We start from the raw sequence: 21,980 nt of genomic DNA, 5'->3' as shown, positions 1-21,980 counted from the left end.
TGTGTGGTACAGTAACTTTGGTTGTGTCTATGACTCCCCTCATATTCCGTGGATATGTTGTGTCTCTGTGGTAACTGGTCATATTCCATCATACATTACTCTCCACGAGGCAGCGTGTGGATATGTTGTGTCTCTGTGGTAACTGGTCATATTCCATCATACATTACTCTCCACGAGGCAGCGTGTGGATATGTTGTGTCTCCGTGGTAACTGGTCATATTCCATCATACATTACTCTCCACGAGGCAGCGTGTGGATATGTTGTGTCTCCGTGGTAACTGGTCATATTCCATCATACATTACTCTCCACGAGGCAGCGTGTGGATATGTTGTGTCTCCGTGGTAACTGGTCATATTCCATCATACATTACTCTCCACGAGGCAGCGTGTGGATATGTTGTGTCTCCGTGGTAACTGGTCATATTCCATCATACATTACTCTCCACGAGGCAGCGTGTGGATATGTTGTGTCTCCGTGGTAACTGGTCATATTCCATCATACATTACTCTCCACGAGGCAGCGTGTGGATATGTTGTGTCTCCGTGGTAACTGGTCATATTCCATCATACATTACTCTCCACGAGGCAGCGTGTGGATATGTTGTGTCTCCGTGGTAACTGGTCATATTCCATCATACATTACTCTCCACGAGGCAGCGTGTGGATATGTTGTGTCTCCGTGGTAACTGGTCATATTCCATCATACATTACTCTCCACGAGGCAGCGTGTGGATATGTTGTGTCTCCGTGGTAACTGGTCATATTCCATCATACATTACTCTCCACGAGGCAGCGTGTGGATATGTTGTGTCTCCGTGGTAACTGGTCATATTCCATCATACATTACTCTCCACGAGGCAGCGTGTGGATATGTTGTGTCTCCGTGGTAACTGGTCATATTCCATCATACATTACTCTCCACGAGGCAGCGTGTGGATATGTTGTGTCTCCGTGGTAACTGGTCATATTCCATCATACATTACTCTCCACGAGGCAGCGTGTGGATATGTTGTGTCTCCGTGGTAACTGGTCATATTCCATCATACATTACTCTCCACGAGGCAGCGTGTGGATATGTTGTGTCTCCGTGGTAACTGGTCATATTCCATCATACATTACTCTCCACGAGGCAGCGTGTGGATATGTTGTGTCTCCGTGGTAACTGGTCATATTCCATCATACATTACTCTCCACGAGGCAGCGTGTGGATATGTTGTGTCTCCGTGGTAACTGGTCATATTCCATCATACATTACTCTCCACGAGGCAGCGTGTGGATATGTTGTGTCTCCGTGGTAACTGGTCATATTCCATCATACATTACTCTCCACGAGGCAGCGTGTGGATATGTTGTGTCTCCGTGGTAACTGGTCATATTCCATCATACATTACTCTCCACGAGGCAGCGTGTGGATATGTTGTGTCTCCGTGGTAACTGGTCATATTCCATCATACATTACTCTCCACCAGGCAGCGTGTGGATATGTTGTGTCTCCGTGGTAACTGGTCATATTCCATCATACATTACTCTCCACGAGGCAGCGTGTGGATATGTTGTGTCTCCGTGGTAACTGGTCATATTCCATCATACATTACTCTCCACCAGGCAGCGTGTGGATATGTTGTGTCTCCGTGGTAACTGGTCATATTCCATCATACATTACTCTCCACGAGGCAGCGTGTGGATATGTTGTGTCTCCGTGGTAACTGGTCATATTCCATCATACATTACTCTCCACGAGGCAGCGTGTGGATATGTTGTGTCTCCGTGGTAACTGGTCATATTCCATCATACATTACTCTCCACGAGGCAGCGTGTGGATATGTTGTGTCTCCGTGGTAACTGGTCATATTCCATCATACATTACTCTCCACGAGGCAGCGTGTGGATATGTTGTGTCTCCGTGGTAACTGGTCATATTCCATCATACATTACTCTCCACGAGGCAGCGTGTGGATATGTTGTGTCTCCGTGGTAACTGGTCATATTCCATCATACATTACTCTCCACGAGGCAGCGTGTGGATATGTTGTGTCTCCGTGGTAACTGGTCATATTCCATCATACATTACTCTCCACGAGGCAGCGTGTGGATATGTTGTGTCTCCGTGGTAACTGGTCATATTCCATCATACATTACTCTCCACGAGGCAGCGTGTGGATATGTTGTGTCTCCGTGGTAACTGGTCATATTCCATCATACATTACTCTCCACGAGGCAGCGTGTGGATATGTTGTGTCTCCGTGGTAACTGGTCATATTCCATCATACATTACTCTCCACGAGGCAGCGTGTGGATATGTTGTGTCTCCGTGGTAACTGGTCATATTCCATCATACATTACTCTCCACGAGGCAGCGTGTGGATATGTTGTGTCTCCGTGGTAACTGGTCATATTCCATCATACATTACTCTCCACGAGGCAGCGTGTGGATATGTTGTGTCTCCGTGGTAACTGGTCATATTCCATCATACATTACTCTCCACGAGGCAGCGTGTGGATATGTTGTGTCTCCGTGGTAACTGGTCATATTCCATCATACATTACTCTCCACGAGGCAGCGTGTGGATATGTTGTGTCTCCGTGGTAACTGGTCATATTCCATCATACATTACTCTCCACGAGGCAGCGTGTGGATATGTTGTGTCTCCGTGGTAACTGGTCATTTTACCTGCCGTATCTCTGCCAATTAGAAACAACAACCTTTAATGGGGAGGTCAGGACGGAGGTGTCGGTGCAGAGGAAACTAAGGCCATTCCGTTATCTGTACGTTTAGTGCTTGATTTGGTTAGCGTCTGTGAATGTTCTCGTAACGTTCTGTATACACGGTGCGTTGGGTTTGATGTTGTCGTTATGTTCTGTGAATGTTAACGTTCTGTATACACATTGCGTTTGGGTTGATGTTTGTTCCTAACTGACTTGCCTAGTTACATGAAGTTATGTGTCTCAAAACTATCCCTGTAGCATGTACAAGTACTTTTTATAGTGTTTCCACTATTTCTTGGTCATTGTAGCTCTTTGAGGCATGCAAACATGCCAACCTGTTGTTGATGAGAAACAGTCACAGACATTTTAAACAGCTCACAGTCAGCTGTACGTGGTAATCCTCAATGTCTCAGACTGCATTGAGGGATAGAGTTAACCCAGCAGCCAGCGGGATGGTAGACAGCAGGACACACAGCAGACCCACAGGTGAGATCCAGACCTATAGGTGAGATCCATACCTACAGGTGAGATCCAGACCTATAGGTGAGATCCATACCTATAGGTGAGATCCATACCTATAGGTGAGGTCCAGACCTATAGGTGAGATCCAGACCTACAGGTGAGATCCATACCTATAGGAGAGATCCAGACCTATAGGTGATATCCAGACCTATAGGTGAGGTCCAGGCCTATAGGTGAGATCCATACCTATAGGTGAGGTCCAGGCCTATAGGTGAGATCCAGACCTACAGGTGAGATCCATACCTATAGGTGAGATCCATACCTACAGGTGAGATCCAGACCTATAGGTGAGATCCAGACCTACAGGTGAGATCCATACCTATAGGTGAGATCCAGACCTACAGGTGAGATCCAGACCTATAGGTGAGATCCAGACCTACAGGTGAGATCCATACCTATAGGTGAGATCCAGACCTACAGGTGAGATCCATACCTATAGGTGAGATCCAGACCTACAGGTGAGATCCATACCTATAGGTGAGATCCATACCTATAGGTGAGATCCATACCTACAGGTGAGATCCAGACCTATAGGTGAGATCCAGACCTACAGGTGAGATCCATACCTATAGGTGAGATCCAGACCTATAGGTGAGATCCAGACCTACAGGTGAGATCCATACCTATAGGTGAGATCCAGACCTACAGGTGAGATCCATACCTATAGGTGAGATCCAGACCTACAGGTGAGATCCAGACCTATAGGTGAGATCCAGACCTACAGGTGAGATCCATACCTATAGGAGAGATCCAGACCTATAGGTGATATCCAGACCTATAGGTGAGGTCCAGGCCTATAGGTGAGATCCATACCTATAGGTGAGATCCAGGCCTATAGGTGAGGTCCAGGCCTATAGGTGAGGTCCAGGCCTATAGGTGAGGTCCAGGCCTATAGGTGAGATCCAGGCCTATAGGAGAGATCCAGACCTATAGGAGAGATCCAGGCCTACAGGTGAGATCCAGACCTACAGGTGAGATCCAGACCTATAGGTGAGATCCAGACCTATAGGTGAGATCCAGACCTATAGGAGAGATCCAGGCCTATAGGAGAGATCCAGGCCTATAGGAGAGATCCAGGCCTATAGGAGAGATCCAGGCCTATAGGTGAGATCCAGACCTACAGGTGAGATCCAGGCCTACAGGTGAGATCCATACCTATAGGTGAGGTCCAGGCCTATAGGTGAGATCCATACCTATAGGTGAGATCCAGGCCTATAGGTGAGGTCCAGGCCTATAGGTGAGGTCCAGGCCTATAGGTGAGGTCCAGGCCTATAGGTGAGATCCAGGCCTATAGGAGAGATCCAGACCTATAGGAGAGATCCAGGCCTACAGGTGAGATCCAGACCTACAGGTGAGATCCAGACCTATAGGTGAGATCCAGACCTATAGGTGAGATCCAGACCTATAGGAGAGATCCAGGCCTATAGGAGAGATCCAGGCCTATAGGAGAGATCCAGGCCTATAGGAGAGATCCAGGCCTATAGGTGAGATCCAGGCCTATAGGTGAGATCCAGACCTACAGGTGAGATCCAGACCTACAGGTGAGATCCAGACCTATAGATGAGATCCAGACCTACAGGTGAGATCCATACCTATAGGTGAGGTCCAGGCCTATAGGTGAGATCCAGGCCTATAGGAGAGATCCAGGCCTATAGGTGAGATCCAGGCCTACAGGTGAGATCCAGACCTACAGGTGAGATCCAGGCCTATAGGTGAGATCCAGACCTATAGGTGAGATCCAGGCCTATAGGTGATATCCAGACCTACAGGTGAGATCCAGACCTACAGGTGAGATCCAGACCTATAGGTGAGATCCAGGTCTATAGGTGAGATCCAGACCTACAGGTGAGATCCAGACCTACAGGTGAGATCCATACCTATAGGTGAGGTCCAGGCCTATAGGTGAGATCCATACCTACAGGTGATATCCAGGCCTATAGGTGAGATCCAGGCCTATAGGTGAGATCCAGGTCTATAGGTGAGATCCAGGCCTGTAGGTGTGACTCCAGGCCTGACTAGGTGAGGTGTGTTGGTGTGACTCCAGGGGTGTGTTGGTGTGACTCCTAGTGTGGTGTGTTGGTGTGACTCCTAGTGTGGTGTGACACCTAGTGTGGTGTGTTGGTGTGACTCCTAGTGTGGTGTGTTGGTGTGACTCCTAGTGGGGTGTGTTGGTGTGACTCCTAGTGGGGTGTGTTGGTGTGACTCCTAGTGGGGTGTGTTGGTGTGACTCCTAGTGGGGTGTGACTCCTAGTGTGGTGTGTTGCTGTGACTCCTAGTGGGGTGTGTTGATGTGACTCCTAGTGGTGGTGTGACTCTAGTGGGGTGTGTTGATATGACTCCTAGTGTGGTGTGTTGATGTGACTCAGTGTGGTGTTGGTGTGACTCAGTGTGGTGTGTTGGTGTGACTCAGTGTGGTGTGTTGATGTGACTCAGTGTGGTGTGTTGATGTGACTCAGTGTGGTGTGTTGATGTGACTCTAGTGTGTTGATGTGACTCAGTGGGGTGTGTTGGTGTGACTCTAGTGTGGTGTGTTGATGTGACTCAGTGGGGTGTGTTGATGTGACTCAGTGTGGTGTGTTGATGTGACTCAGTGTGGTGATGTGACTCAGTGTGGTGTGTTGATATGACTCCTAGTGTGGTGTGTTGATGTGATTCAGTGTGGTGATGTGACTCAGTGTGGTGTGTTGATGAGACTCAGTGTGGTGTGTTGATGTGACTCAGTGTGGTGTGTTGATGTGACTCAGTGGGGTGTGTTGATGTGACTCAGTGTGGTGTGTTGATGTGACTCAGTGTGGTGATGTGACTCAGTGTGGTGTGTTGATGTGACTCAGTGTGGTGTGTTGATGTGACTCAGTGTGGTGTGTTGATGTGACTCAGTGGGGTGTGTTGATGTGACTCAGTGTGGTGTGGTGATGGGACTCAGTGTGGTGATGTGACTCAGTGTGGTGATGTGACTCAGTGTGGTGATGTGACTCAGTGTGGTGTGGTGATGTGACTCAGTGTGGTGTGGTGATGTGACTCAGTGTGGTGTGGTGATGTGACTCAGTGTGGTGATGGGACTCAGTGTGTTTATGTGACTCAGTGTGGTGTGGTGATGTGACTCAGTGTGGTGATGGGACTCAGTGTGTTGATGTGACTCAGTGTGGTGATGGGACTCAGTGTGTTGATGTGACTCAGTGTGGTGATGTGACTCAGTGTGGTGATGGGACTCATTGTGTTGTGTTGTTAGTCTGTAATAACTGGAAAGGTGGTACATTGATACAGACACCTGTTAATCTGTGCATTCGTCTCTGTCTGGATGGAGTTGTGCTTGTTGGGAACAGGGGTCGCGGTGGAGTTGATTTGGGTTCGTACTCTGTAATCATTGGGCCTCTCAGTGTGTGTGTGTGTGGTCTAATGAGGTCCTTCAGTGGTCCAGGCCATTACAGTCTCTCAGGGTTATGACAACCACAGGCTGAAGCGGCCTTAACACCGACCCAATCAACACTGAGATTAACATGCAGATGGGGCCCTGCACGGCCGGCACTGAGATTAACATGCAGATGGGGCCCGACCCAATCAACACTGAGATTAACATGCAGATGGGGGCCCTAACACCGACCCAATCAACACGTGTTAACATGCAGATGTGCCGTGTGTGTGTGACAGAGGAAGGGGTCATCGTCTTTTTGATTCATGGCTCGTTAACCTTTAGTTACACAGTTTTTGGCATATGACATAGGCCTACAATATAATAATAATAATAATCATAATAGCCAGCAGCATACCACCCTGTCCACAGGGCAACATTTGATGACAAAGTATTCCGAGTCGGGGGAGCAGAATCTCGCAGGTTCCTGTACGTTTCGCATCATGTGTTGTTGGTCATTAAGCAGAGCCGACCACCTTTGTTCTTAGCCAGAGAGATTCTGCTTCCTATCCACTCAAAAAACATGTGTTGTTGGTCATTAAGCAGAGACCACCTTTGTTCTTAGCCAGAGAGATTCTGCTTCCTATCCACTCAAAAAACATGTGTTGTTGGTCCAGAGCCGACCATCTTTGTTCTTAGCCAGAGAGATTCTGCTTCCTATCTACTCAAAAAACATGTGTTGTTGGTCATTAAGCAGAGCCGACCACCTTTATTCTTAGCCAGAGAGATTCTGCTTCCTATCCACTCAGAAATCGATAAAAACCCGCCGGTTGTATATAATCCCTCTGGATGTCGGAGGAAAGTCTCAGAAAAACAAGAGTATGTTACAGGATCTGATGTCCCTCTGGAAGGAGATCCTCGTCCTGAGCTCGTCAAGTTGGTTCATTAATGATTGAACACTGGCGAGTAGAATGCGTGATTAAACTAACTTAATCATGTAACTGTAATTAACTAGGAAGTCGGGGCACCATGGAAAATATTCAGATTACATCATTTTTTAATTTTCCTAATATAACTTTCAGTTATTTTAATATCTGATCAATTAGTCCTCCAATTAATGAATTATTCTTTAGTCTCATTCCAAACGTTGTAAATTGTTGGTTATCTGCACGAACCCAGTCTTCACTATGAATCATACATAAATTGTTTTAAATAATTAATTAACTAACTAAATAATCCCAGAAATGCAGAAACAAACAAACAGTAGATAGTTACAAGGAAATGATAACGGAGTTTCCCTAGTGGGATAAACAGGTATCGCGGCTTGGTGGACAAAAAGGGTCGACACGACAAAAGACACGACAAAGTTGATAATTAGAACAATTGAAATGCTAATCCTTTGCACATGAAAGCTCACTCATTTGGGAATAATTGCAATATATATTTTTATTTCCACTCAGTGTGTGGCCGTGATATCTGTTGGAGAGTTTGTCCACCCCCTCTCTCTCTGCCATGGTTAGAATGGATAGTTCAGAGTAACATTCAGCAATGTTGTTATAGAATAGATGATTCGGCGGTTGTCGGCCCTCTCGTAATTGAGAGAAACATGGTCTGAAGATAAATTCCCAAGGTGGGGGTTATATTCAGAAGAGCAGAAAGGGGCTGTCCCATGACGCCAGATCAATGTCTGTGCTCATGGGGCCTATGATTTAGTTAAACTAAATTAATGAGTTTCCTTTATTAAACAGAAGTAAATCACATTACATAATTTCACAAATAGTTTCATCTTTACTCATTCATTTTATACAACAATTAGATGCAAGCCTCACAACTGAGACTCTTGTATAAACAGAGTTATGGTAATGTGGCTGTATTGTGTCTCATGAGTTTCACAAAATTGTACCAAACGGACCAGTTCGTAGCTGGCTACTTCACCGACCGTTTATACATTCTCCAGAACATGAATATTGTTCACTTCTCAAGTTCTGTGATGTGGAAGAAATTCCTTTGTTCTCTCTATGAAAACTCATTATCTCTCTGTACTGTCTGGCCATGAGGAAGAATCTCCTCCAGGAATTTATGACCTGACTAACAGCAGCCTGGATGTAGGAGAGAGAGAGAGAGAGGGGGATGGTGCTCGCTGTACCCAAAGAGGGCAACGTCATGACACCCCACTAGGAGTCACACCCCACTAGGAGTCACACCCCACTAGGAGTCACACCCCACTAGGAGTCACACGGTCACCTACCTTACCTGCTGCTCCTCCTAGGGACCCCCCTGAACGGTCACCTACCTTACCTGCTGCTCCTCCTAGGGACACCCCCCCCCCCCTGAACGGTCACTTACTGTACCTGCTGCTCCCCCTACATTGAACATATGTACCATGTGGCTTAGTCGGTAGAGCATGGCACTCCCAATGCCAGGGTCGTGGGTTCAATTCCCACGGGGGATCAGTACCAATGAAAACGTATGCAATCACTACTGTAGTGTCTCTGGATAAGAGAGTCTGTTAAATGACTCACTACTGTAAGTCTCTCTGGATAAGAGAGTCTGCTAAATGACTCACTACTGTAAGTCTCTCTGGATAAGAGAGTCTGCTAAATGACTCACTACTGTAGTATATCTGGATAAGAGAGTCTGTTAAATGACTCACTACTGTAGTGTCTCTGGATAAGAGAGTCTGTTAAATGACTCACTACTGTAGTGTCTCTGGATAAGAGAGTCTGTTAAATGACTCACTACTGTAGTATATCTGGATAAGAGAGTCTGTTAAATGACTCACTACTGTAAGTCTCTTTGGATAAGAGAGTCTGTTAAATGACTCACCACTGTAGTGTCTCTGGATAAGAGTCTGTTAAATGACTCACTACTGTAGTGTCTCTGGATAAGAGAGTCTCTTAAATGACTCAGTACTGTAGTGTCTCTGGATAAGAGAGTCTCTTAAATGACTCACTACTGTAGTGTCTCTGGATAAGAGTGTCTGCTAAATGACTCATTATTGTAGTGTCTCTGGATAAGAGAGTCTGCTAAATGACTCACTACTGTAGTGTCTCTGGATAAGAGAGTCTGCTAAATGACTCACTACTGTAAGTGTCTCTGGATAAGAGAGTCTGCTAAATGACTCACTACTGTAGAGGCTCTGGATAAGAGAGTCTGCTAAATGACTCACTACTGTAGTGTCTCTGGATAAGAGAGTCTGTTAAATGACTCATTACTGTAGTGTCTCTGGATAAGAGAGTCTGCTAAATGACTCACCACTGTAAGTATCTCTGGATCAGAGAGTCTGTTAAATGACTCACTACTGTAGTGTCTCTGGATAAGAGAGTCTGTTAAATGACTCACTACTGTAAGTGTCTCTGGATAAGAGAGTCTGTTAAATGACTCACCACTGTAAGTGTCTTTGGATAAGAGAGTCTGTTAAATGACTCACATGTAAAGGTAAACATCTGACATGTTGCTTATTGGTTGTGTCTTGTGTCTGTCTTTTTTCAGCTGGACATGAGAAGACTGAGCAGGCCGAACCCTCGACCTTCCAGACCACACCTAAAGAAGAGGAGAAACCAGGCCCGTCAGAGACTCAGACGGTAGAGAGAGGATAGAGGGGAGAGGGGAGAGGGGAGAGGGGAGAGGGGAGAGAGGAGAGGGGAGAGAGGAGAGGGGAGAGAGGGGAGATAGGAGAAACCAGGCCCGTCAGAGACTCAGACGGGAGAGAGAGGAGAGAGGGGAGAGAGGAGAGAGAGGGGAGATAGGAGAAACCAGACCCGTCAGAGACCTAGACGGTAGAGAGAGGAGAGGAGAGAGAGGGGAGAGAGGGGAGAGAGGAGAGAGAGGGGAGAGAGGGGAGATAGGAGAAACCAGACCCGTCAGAGACCTAGACGGTAGAGAGAGAGGAGACGGTAGAGAGAGAGGAGAGAGAGGAGAGACCAGACCCGTCAGAGACCTAGACGGTAGAGAGAGGAGAGGAGAGAGGGGAGAGAGGGGAGAGAGGGGAGATAGGAGAGACCAGACCCGTCAGAGACCTAGACGGTAGAGAGAGGAGAGAGAGGGGAGAGGGGAGAGAGGGGAGATAGGAGAAACCAGACCCGTCAGAGACCTAGACGGTAGAGAGGAGAGGAGAGAGGGAGAGGAGAGAGAGAGGAGAGACCAGACCCGTCAGAGACCTAGACGGTAGAGAGAGGAGAGGAGAGAGGGGAGAGAGGGGGGAGAGAGGGGAGAGAGGAGGGAGAGAGAGGGGAGATAGGAGAGACCAGACCCGTCAGAGACCTAGACGGTAGAGAGAGGAGAGAGAGGGGAGAGGGGAGAGAGGGGAGATAGGAGAGACCAGACCCGTCAGAGACCTAGACAGTAGAGAGAGGAGAGGAGAGAGAGAGGGGAGAGAGGGGAGAGAGGGGAGAGAGGAGAGACCAGACCCGTCAGAGACCTAGACGGTAGAGAGAGGAGAGGAGAGAGGGGAGAGAGGGGAGAGAGGAGAGAGGGGAGATAGGAGAAACCAGACCCGTCAGAGACCTAGACGGTAGAGAGAGGAGAGAGAGGAGAGAGGAGAGAGAGGAGAGAGGGGAGATAGGAGAAACAAGACCCGTCAGAGACCTAGACGGTAGAGAGGAGAGAGAGGAGAGAGAGGGGAGAGGAGAGGAGAGAGGGGAGAGGGGAGAGAGACCAGAGAGAGACCTAGACGGTAGAGAGAGGGAGAGAGAGAGAGGAGGGGAGAGAGGGGAGAGGGGAGGGAGAGGGGAGATAGGAGAAACCAGAGGGAGATCAGAGACCTAGACGGTAGAGAGACGGGAGAGAGAGAGAGGAGAGAGGGGAGGGGAGAGGAGGGGGAGAGAGGAGAGAGGGGAGGGAGAGGGAGAGGGGAGATAGGAGAAACCAGAGAGGGAGAGAGAGAGGGGAGATAGAGAAAGTCAGAGACCTAGACGGTAGAGAGAGAGAGAGAGAGAGAGGGGGGAGAGAGAGAGAGAGAGGGGAGAGGGAGATAGGAGAAACCAGACCCGTCAGAGACCTAGACGGTAGAGAGAGGGAGAGAGGAGAGAGGAGAGAGGAGAGAGGGGGAGAGGGGAGAGGAGAGGCGAGAGGGGAGAGGAGAGAGAGGGAGAGGGGAGATAGGAGAAACCAGACCCGTCAGAGACCTAGACGGTAGAGAGAGGAGAGAGGAGAGAGAGGAGAGAGGGGAGAGGGGAGAGGAGAGAGGAGAGAGGAGAGAGAGTGGAGAGAGGGTGGAGAGAGATAGGAGAGAGTAAATTCATAACACTACTCTACCCCTACGACCCTTCTCTCTCACCCTCTCTCCCTCTTCACTAGGACGAGGGGCCAGCGGGCGCAGGGGGGTCCGACGGCTCAGACAGCGGCGAGGAGGACGAGAGTGAAGAAGAGAGTGAGGATGAGGAAGACGAGGATGACGAAGACGAAGAGGACGATGAGGAAAATAAAGAGGAAGAAGAGGAAGAGGGTGAAGAGAACGAGGAACCCCTGTCGTTAGAATGGCCAGACACCAGACGTAAACAGGCCACATATCTTTTCCTCCTACCGATAGTGTTCCCTCTGTGGCTCACTGTGCCCGACGTACGCAACCCGGTACATATCACCTACATCTCTGTCTTTATTATCTCTGTCTTTATCATCTCTGTCTTTATCATCTCTGTCTTTATCATCTCGGTCTTTATCATCTCTGTCTTTATCATCTCTGTCTTTATCATCTCTGTCTTTATCATCTCTGTCTTTATCATCTCGGTCTTTATCATCTTGGTCTTTATCATCTCTGTCTTTATCATCTTATCTTTATCATCTGTCTTTATCATCTCTGTCTTTATCATCTCTGTCTTTATCATCTCTGTCTTTACATTCACGCCATTTTGTGTCCTGCAAAGTGGCCAAAATGTAGAACAAAAAATATCTTTCTAATGTCATGCTGATATGAGCTTCCTGTGAGTTCTTCCTCAGGCTTCCAGAAAATACTTCGCCATGACGTTTATTGGTTCCATCACGTGGATCGCTGTGTTCTCCTATCTAATGGTCTGGTGGGCACATCAGGTATCACTCTGGTTGGGTTTTTAGATCACATGACTTCCATCTTGTTTAGAAACTATTAGTCCAGTGCTTCTTTGACTCAGGCCAGGATTTAATCAGATCAGCGATAACCTGAGGTAACAGACAGACCCGAGGTAACAGACAGACCCGAGGTAACAGACAGACCCGAGGTAACAGACAGACCCGAGGTAACAGAGAGACCCGAGGTAACAGACAGACCCGAGGTAACAGACAGACCAGAGGTAACAGACAGACCCGAGGTAACAGACAGACCCGAGGTAACACGCAGGTAGGTAACCTAGTGGTTAGAGAGTGAACCAGTAACCAGCAGGTAGCCTAGTGGTTAGAGGTTGGACTAGTAACCAGCAGGTAGCCTAGTATTTAGAGGTTGGACTAGTAACCAGCAGGTAGCCTAGTGGTTAGAAGGTGGACCAGTAACCAGCAGGTAGCCTAGTGGTTAGAGAGTGAACCAGTAACCAGCAGGTAGCCTAGTATTTAGAGGTTGGACTAGTAACCAGCAGGTAGCCTAGTGGTTAGAAGGTGGACCAGTAACCGAAAGGTTGCTAGATCGAATCCCCAAGCTGACAAGGTAAAAAAAACTGTTGTTAAACCACTGTTCTCCGGTATGCCGTCATTGTAAATAGGAATGTATTCTTAACTGACTTGTCTAGTTAAATAAAGGTTCAAATTTAAAAAAATAAAATAAAAATAACTTCAAGCATTTTAGTGTTTGAGTTTAACACAGCTGCAGGAGGTTTCTACTAGTACATCCAATGGCAATGTCCATCATAGGTCTAACGATAGGGTCTAACGATAGGATCTAAGGATAGGGTCTAACGATAGGGTCTAACGATAGGGTCTAACGATAGGGCTAAGGATAGGGTCTAACGATAGGGTCTAACGATAGGGTCTAACGATAGGGCTAAGGATAGGGTCTAACGACGGGTCTAATGATAGGGTCTAACGATAGGGGCTAACGATAGGGTCTAACAATAGGGTCTAACGATAGGGTCTAACGATAGGGGCTAACGATAGGGTCTAACGATAGGGTCTAACGATAGGGTCTAACGATAGGGTCTAACGATAGGGTCTAACGATAGGGTCTAACGATAGGGTCTAACGACAGGTCTAGCGATAGGGTCTAACGATTGGGTCTAACGACAGGGTCTAACGATAGGGTCTAATGATGGGTCTAATGATGGGGTTAACGATAGGGTCTAATGATAGGGTTTAACGATAGGGCTAACGATAAGGTCTAATGATAGGGACTAACAATAGGGTCTAACGATTGGGTCTAAAGATGGGGTCTAACGATGGGTCTAAGGATGGGGTCTAATGATAGGGTCTAACGATAGGGCTAACGATAGGGTCTAACGATAGGGTCTAACGATAGGGTCTAACGATATGGGGGATAGGGTCTAACGTCTAATAGGGTCTAACGATAGGGTCTAATGACGGGTCTAATGATGGGGTTAACGATAGGGTCTAATGACGGGTCTAATAATGGGGTCTAACGATAGGGTCTAATGACGGGTCTAATGATGGGGTTAACGATAGGGTCTAATGACGGGTCTAATAATGGGGTCTAACGATAGGGTCTAACAATTGGGCTAACGATAGGGTCTAACGATAGGGTCTAACCACGGGTCTAATGATGGGGTCTAACGATGGGTCTAATGATAGGGGCTAACGATAATGTTTAACGATAGGGGCTAACGATAGGGTCTAACGATAGGGTCTAATGATAGGGTCTAATAATGGGGTAACGATGGGGTCTAACGATAGGGTCTAACGATAGGGTCTAACGATTGGGTCTAACGATAGGGTCTAACGATAGGGTCTAACGACGGGTCTAATGATGGGGTCTAACGATGGGGCTAACGATGGGGCTAACGATAGGGTCTAACGATAGGGTCTAACGATAGGGCCCAACGATAGGGTATAATGATTGGGCTAACGATTGGGCTAACGATAGGGCTAACGATGGGTCTAACGATAGGGTCTAACGACAGGTCTAACGATAGGGTCTAACGACAGGTCTAACGATAGGGTCTAACGATAGGGCCTAACGACGGGGCTAACGATAGGGTCTAATGACGGGGCCAACAACGGGGCTAATGACGGGTCTAATGACGGGGCCATTCGACGTGGATAATGATAGAGATAATGATAAGTCTAACAATAGGGATAATGATAGGTCTAATGATAGGGATAATGATATAGATAACGATAAGTCTAACGATATGTCCAATGATAGGGTCCAATGATAGGTCTAACGGTAGGGATAATGATAGGTCAAACGATAGGTCTAACGGCAGGGATAATGATAGGTCTAATGATAGGGTCTAATGATATGGACAATGATAGAATCTAATGATAGGGTCTAATGATATGGATAATGACATGGTCTAATGATATGGATAACGATAGGGTCTAATGATATGGATAATGATAGGGTCTAATGATATGGATAATGACATGGTCTAATGATATGGATAGTGATATGGTCTAATGATAGGGATAATGATATGGTCTAATGATATGGATAATGATAGGGTCTAATGATATGGATAATGACAGGGTCTAATGATATGGATAATGACAGGGTCTATATGGATAATATGGATAATGATAGGGTCTAATGATACGGATAATGATAGGGTCTAATGATATGGATAACAACAGGGTCTAATGATATGGATAACGATAGGGTCTAATGATATGGATAATGATAGGGTCTAATGATATGGATAATGACATGGTCTAATGATATGGATAGTGATATGGTCTAATGATAGGGATAATGATATGGTCTAATGATATGGATAATGATAGGGTCTAATGATATGGATAATGACAGGGTCTAATGATATGGATAATGACAGGGTCTAATGATATGGATAATGATAGGGTCTAATGATACGGATAATGATAGGGTCTAATGATATGGATAACAACAGGGTCTAATGATATGGATAACGATAGGGTCTAATGATATGGATAATGATAGGGTCTAATGATGTGGATAATGACAGGGTCTAATGATATGGATAATGATAGGGTCTAATTATACGGATAACGATATGGATAATGACAGGGTCTAATGATATGGATAATGATAGGGTCTAATGATATGGATAACGACAGGGTCTAATGATATGGATAATGATAGGGTCTAATGATATGGATAATGATAGGGTCTAATGATATGGATAATGATATGGTTAATGACAGGGTCTAATGATGTGGATAATGACATGGTCTAATGATATGGATAATGACATGGATAATGACAGGGTCTAATGATATGGATAATGCCAGGGTCTAATGATATGGATAACGACAGGGTCTAATGATATGGATAACGACAGGGTCTAATGATATGGATAATGACATGGTCTAATGATATGGATAATGACAGGGTCTAATGATATGGATAATGACATGGTCTAATGATATGGATAACGATAGGGTCTAATGATATGGATAATGATATGGTCTAATGATATGGATAATGACAGGGTTGAATGATATGGATAATGATATGGATAATGACAGGGGCTAATGATATGGATAATGACAGGGTCTAATGATATGGATAATGATAGGGTCTAATGATATGGATAACGACATGGTCTAATGATATGGATAACGATAGGGTCTAATGATGTGGATAATGATATGGATAATGACAGGGTCTAATGACAGGGTCTAATGATATGGATAATGATAGGGTCGAATGATATGGATAATGATAGGGTCGAATGATATGGATAATGACATGGTCTAACGATAGGGATAATGATAGGGTCTAATGATATGGATAATGATAGGGCCCAATGATAGGGTCTAATGATATGGATAATGACAGGGTCTAATGATATGGATAATGATATGGATAATGATAGGGTCTAATGATATGGATAATGACAGGGTCTAATGATATGGATAATGATAGGGTCTAACGATATGGATAATGACAGGGTCTAACGATATGGATAATGGTATGGATAATGATAGGGATAATGATAGGGAAAACGTTGGGCGCCTCCTGGGGTTTTGACAACACCAACGCAGTAACACTTCTGACCCCACCTACTATAAACAAAAGCAATGATGAGCTACGGTTATCGTGGGTTATCGTAGGAAATCGTTGGTTATCGTGGGTAATCATGTGTTATCGTGGGTAATTGTGGGCAATCGTGGGAAATCATTGGTTATCGTGGGTAATCGTGGGTTATTGTGGGTAATCAGGGGTTATTGTGGGTAATCGTTGGTTATCGTGGGTGGTAGTGGGTAATCGTGGGTTATCAGGGGTTATTGTGGGTAATCGTGGGTTATTGTGGGTAATCGTTGGTTATCGTGGGTGGTAGTGGGTAATCGTGGGTTATTGTGGGTAATCGTGGGTTAACACTGATCTGGTTGAATCCTGGCCTCCGTCTACACTCAGGATGAATAAAGGATGTGCTACGTATTTGTCAAACATTACATTTTGATATATGTATCGACTGATTACTAGTGCCCTAGGTGGGTGAGACTGATTGGTTGACTGACTGTTGTCTCCCTAGGTGGGTGAGACTGATTGGTTGACTGACTGTTGTCTCCCTAGGTGGGGATACTGATTGGTTGACTGACTGTTGTCTCCCTAGGTGGGTGAGACTGATTGGTTGACTGACTGTTGTCTCCCTAGGTGGGGATACTGATTGGTTGACTGACTGTTGTCTCCCTAGGTGGGGATACTGATTGGTTGACTGACTGTTGTCTCCCTAGGTGGGGATACTGATTGGTTGACTGACTGTTGTCTCCCTAGGTGGGTGAGACTGATTGGTTGACTGACTGTTGTCTCCCTAGGTGGGGATACTGATTGGTTGACTGACTGTTGTCTCCCTAGGTGGGGATACTGATTGGTTGACTGACTGTTGTCTCCCTAGGTGGGTGAGACTGATTGGTTGCCTGACTGTTGTCTCCCTAGGTGGGGATACTGATTGGTTGACTGACTGTTGTCTCCCTAGGTGGGTGAGACTGATTGGTTGACTGACTGTTGTCTCCCTAGGTGGGGATACTGATTGGTTGACTGACTGTTGTCTCTCTTGGTGGGTGAGACTGATTGGTTGACTGACTGAATGTTTTCTCCCTAGGTGGGTGAGACTGATTGGTTGCCTGACTGTTGTCTCCCTAGGTGGGGATACTGATTGGTTGACTGACTGACTGTTGTCTCCCTAGGTGGGTGAGACCATAGGCATCTCAGAGGAGATCATGGGCCTGACCATCCTGGCAGCGGGCACCTCCATCCCTGACCTCATCACCAGTGTCATCGTGGCCCGGAAAGGACTGGGAGACATGGCTGTGTCCAGCTCAGTGGGATCCAACATCTTCGATATCACTATGGGGTTAGTATAGACCACTATAACTACAGAGATATCACTATGGGGTTAGTATAGACCTCTATAACTACAGAGATATCACTATGTTAGTATAGACCACTATAACTACAGAGATATCACTTAGTATAGACCACTATAACTACAGAGATATCACTATGGGGTTAGTATAGACCACTATAACTACAGAGATATCACTATGGGGTTAGTATAGACCACTATAACTACAGAGATATCACTATGGGGTTAGTATAGACCACTATAACTACAGAGATATCACTATGGGGTTAGTATAGACCACTATAACTACAGAGATATCACTATGGGGTTAGTATAGACCACTATAACTACAGAGATATCACTATGGGGTTAGTATAGACCTCTATAACTACAGAGATATCACTATGGGGTTAGTATAGACCACTATAACTACAGAGATATCACTATGGGGTTAGTATAGACCTCTATAACTACAGAGATATCACTATGGGGTTAGTATAGACCTCTATAACTACAGAGATATCACTATGGGGTTAGTATAGACCTCTATAACTACAGAGATATCACTATGGGGTTAGTATAGACCACTATAACTACAGAGATATCACTATGGGGTTAGTATAGACCTCTATAACTACAGAGATATCACTATGGGGTTAGTATAGACCACTATAACTACAGAGATATCACTATGGGGTTAGTATAGACCACTATAACTACAGAGATATCACTATGGGGTTAGTATAGACCTCTATAACTACAGAGATATCACTATGGGGTTAGTATAGACCACTATAACTACAGAGATATCACTATGGGGTTAGTATAGACCTCTATAACTACAGAGATATCACTATGGGGTTAGTATAGACCTCTATAACTACAGAGATATCACTACGGGGTTAGTATAGACCTCTATAACTACAGAGATATCACTATGGGGTTAGTATAGACCACTATAACTACAGAGATATCACTATGGGGTTAGTATAGACCACTATAACTACAGAGATATCACTATGGGGTGAGTATAGACCACTATAACTACAGAGATATCACTATGGGGTTAGTATAGACCTCTATAACTACAGAGATATCACTGTGTATAAATCTATAACTACAGAGATGTCTGTTGTAAACAATCAAGGCAATTTATGTTACTACTCTATAAAAGTGATTGTCTCTCCCCCTCTGCCTATACCCTTCCTCTCCCTCTGCCTAGACCCTATAACTACAGAGATATCCTCTGCCTCCACCCTTCCTCTCCCCTCTACATCCCTCTGCCCTACCCTTCCTCTCTTCTCCCTCTCTACATCCCTCTGCCTCTACCCTTCCTCTCCCTCTCTCTCTGCCTCCACCCCTCCTCTCTCTCTGTCCCTCCATCTCTAACTCTACCCTTCCTCTCTCTCTCTACATCCCTCTGCCTCTACCCTTCCTCTCTCTCTCTACATCCCTCTGCCTCCACCCTTCCTCTCTCTCTCTCTACATCCCTCTGCCTCTGCCCTTCCTCTCCCTCTCTACATCCCTCTGCCTCCACCCTTCCTCTCTCCCTCTCTACATCCCTCTGCCTCTACCCTTCCTCTCCCTCTCTCTCTGCCTCCACCCCTCCTCTCTCTCTGTCCCTCCATCTCTAACTCTACCCTTCCTCTCTCTCTCTACATCCCTCTGCCTCTACCCTTCCTCTCTCTCTCTACATCCCTCTGCCTCCACCCTTCCTCTCTCTCTCTACATCCCTCTGCCTCTACCCTTCCCTCTCCCTCCTGCCTCCACCCCTCTCTCTCTATCTGTCCCTCCCTCTCTAACTCTACCCTTCCTCTCTCTCCCTCTCTACATCCCTCTGCCTCTACCCTTCCTCTCCCTCTGCCTCCACCCCTCCTCTCTCTCTGTCTCTCCCTCTCTAACTCTACCCTTCCTCTCTCTCCCTCGCTACATCCCTCTGCCTCTACCCTTCCTCTCCCTCTGCCTCCACCCCTCCTCTCTCTCTGTCCCTCCCTCTCTAACTCTACCCTTCCCCTCTCTCTCTCTCTGCCTCCACCCTTCCTCTCCCTCTCTACATCCCTCTGCCTCTACCCTTCCTCTCTGTCTGCCCCCCCAACATTACTCCAGTCTGCCTGTTCCATGGTTGATCTTCTCGGCGATGCAAGGCGGCGTACCGGTGGCGGTGAACTCCAACGGTCTGTTCTGTGCCATCGTGCTCCTCTTCGTCATGCTCCTCTTCGTCATCGTCAGCATCGCGGCGTGTCGGTGGAAGATGAGCCGCGTTCTGGGCCTCACCATGTTCATGCTTTACTTCGTGTTCCTGGTGCTCAGCGTGATGCTGGAAGACCGTATTATTATCTGCCCTGTCTCCATCTGAGGTCAGACACACCCACATGGAACCCAGTCCACCCACTGGGGAGCCAGGCCCACCCACTGGGGAGCCAGTCCACCCACATGGAACCCAGTCCACCCACTGGGGAGCCAGGCCCACCCACTGGGGAGCCAGGCCCACCCACTTGGAACCCAGTCCACCCACTGGGGAGCCAGGCCCACCCATTTGGAACCCAGTCCACCCACTTGGAACCCAGTCCACCCACTGGGGAGCCAGGCCCTCCCACTTGGAACCCAGTCCACCCACTGGGGAGCCAGGCCCACCCACTTGGAACCCAGTCCACCCACTGGGGAGCCAGGCCCACCCACTTGGAACCCAGTCCACCCACTGGGAGCCAGGCCCACCCACTTGGAACCCAGTCCACCCACTGGGGAGCCAGGCCCACCCACTTGGAACCCAGTCCACCCAATTGGAACCCAGTCCACCCACTTGGAACCCAGTCCACCCACTGGGGAGCCAGGCCCACCCACTTGGAACCCAGTCCACCCACTGGGGAGCCAGGCCCACCCACTTGGAACCCAGTCCACCCACTGGGGAGCCAGGCCCACCCACTTGGAACCCAGTCCACCCAACCATTATGTTAGCTTCAGGAACCTCTTCTTTTTTTTATTTTATATTTTTACTAAAGATGAAACTGAATATGTTGTACTGTACAGAGCATTATGGGTACCCAGTCCATCATACAGTACCCAATGAGGAGGAGGGACTTGGAAAAAAGAACCCGTCCACCCAGGAACCCAGTCATTTAAATAATAAGCCAAACTGTAACGTTCCACCCACTTGGAAAGGTCACTAACATTCACGGTACAGGGGGTTAGAGGTCCCCTAGTGTTACTGTCCACATGAGGGGATTGTGGGATGTGAAAAAGAGCGTGTCAGGAAGTCATTTGAATCAAACTGTATCGTTGTCGGTCACTAACATTCACCGTACAGGGGGGTTAGAGGTCCCCTAGTGTTACTGTCCACAGAGGGGATTGTGTTGTATGTGTTGAGCCAGGTGTTGTTGAATCAAACTGTATCGTTGTCGGTCACTAACATTCACCGTACAGGGGGGTTAGAGGTCCCCTAGTGTTACTGTCCACAGAGGGGATTGTGTTGTATGTGTTGAGCCAGGTGTTGTTGAATCAGTGGACACCTCCATGGTTGGACTATGGCTGGTCTCCTTCACCAGAACTGACATGCAGCAGAGGTTGTCTGTCCACAACATCCTGAAGAGATACTCAGTAATCATAGACGTTGTCCAGCCACACAAACACATCCATTTTAGTGTTCATCCGTGTATAAATGTCAATACAGTCATTTCTTTTAGAGTTAAAAAAACAAAAACACCCCGGTTTATCAGGTGCAGAAAGGTACAGCAGCTTTTTGAGTTCTTTGTGTGAATGACTCAGTGTCTAGAATAGTAATAGAAATGTAGTTTAGTTACACGACCCCCCCCATATGTAACCATTATATCATTAACTGTCAGCATTGTAGTGTGTAATGTGTTACGTATGTATGCAATACACTTGTGTGGGGGTCAGAAGGATGCAAAGAGAATGTATTGATGTATAGTAAACTATCCATATGTTGTACTTACAATCCACGCTGCGATTAAATCCTTTTAATAAAAATAATATTCAATACA

The 21,980-nt window shown here is 46.7% G+C and overlaps 1 protein-coding gene, 1 long non-coding RNA gene and 1 other non-coding gene across 3 annotated transcripts in view; all 3 read left to right on the top strand.

Annotated features, from left to right (window-relative positions):
- The window catches only part of LOC124024578 (sodium/potassium/calcium exchanger 1-like), a 43,402-nt gene extending 22,983 nt beyond the window's left edge, over window positions 1-20,419 (top strand). Inside the window, exons 7-16 of the mRNA XM_046338479.1 lie at window positions 5,321-5,324; window positions 5,616-5,665; window positions 5,863-5,930; window positions 6,019-6,040; window positions 6,252-6,314; window positions 10,070-10,161; window positions 11,876-12,148; window positions 12,515-12,604; window positions 17,825-17,991; window positions 20,089-20,419. Of these exons, the coding sequence (XP_046194435.1) occupies window positions 5,321-5,324; window positions 5,616-5,665; window positions 5,863-5,930; window positions 6,019-6,040; window positions 6,252-6,314; window positions 10,070-10,161; window positions 11,876-12,148; window positions 12,515-12,604; window positions 17,825-17,991; window positions 20,089-20,338 (1,079 nt within the window). The 3' untranslated portion in view covers window positions 20,339-20,419. The remainder of the gene's footprint in view (window positions 1-5,320; window positions 5,325-5,615; window positions 5,666-5,862; window positions 5,931-6,018; window positions 6,041-6,251; window positions 6,315-10,069; window positions 10,162-11,875; window positions 12,149-12,514; window positions 12,605-17,824; window positions 17,992-20,088) is intronic.
- On the top strand, window positions 8,963-9,030 carry trnag-ccc. The gene has a single exon. It is a non-coding gene; the product is annotated as a tRNA-Gly (tRNA).
- Window positions 20,420-21,240: 821 nt separating the features above from the next.
- On the top strand, window positions 21,241-21,980 carry LOC124024576. The gene is made up of 2 exons (XR_006837014.1): window positions 21,241-21,350; window positions 21,467-21,980. It is a non-coding gene; the product is annotated as an uncharacterized LOC124024576 (long non-coding RNA).

The sequence above is a fragment of the Oncorhynchus gorbuscha genome, unplaced genomic scaffold (genome assembly GCF_021184085.1).
Source record: "Oncorhynchus gorbuscha isolate QuinsamMale2020 ecotype Even-year unplaced genomic scaffold, OgorEven_v1.0 Un_scaffold_1929, whole genome shotgun sequence".
NCBI classification, from domain to species: domain Eukaryota; kingdom Metazoa; phylum Chordata; class Actinopteri; order Salmoniformes; family Salmonidae; genus Oncorhynchus; species Oncorhynchus gorbuscha.
The sequence above is the reverse complement of the archived record's forward strand: the minus strand, read 5'-3'. Positions and strand labels throughout refer to the sequence as shown.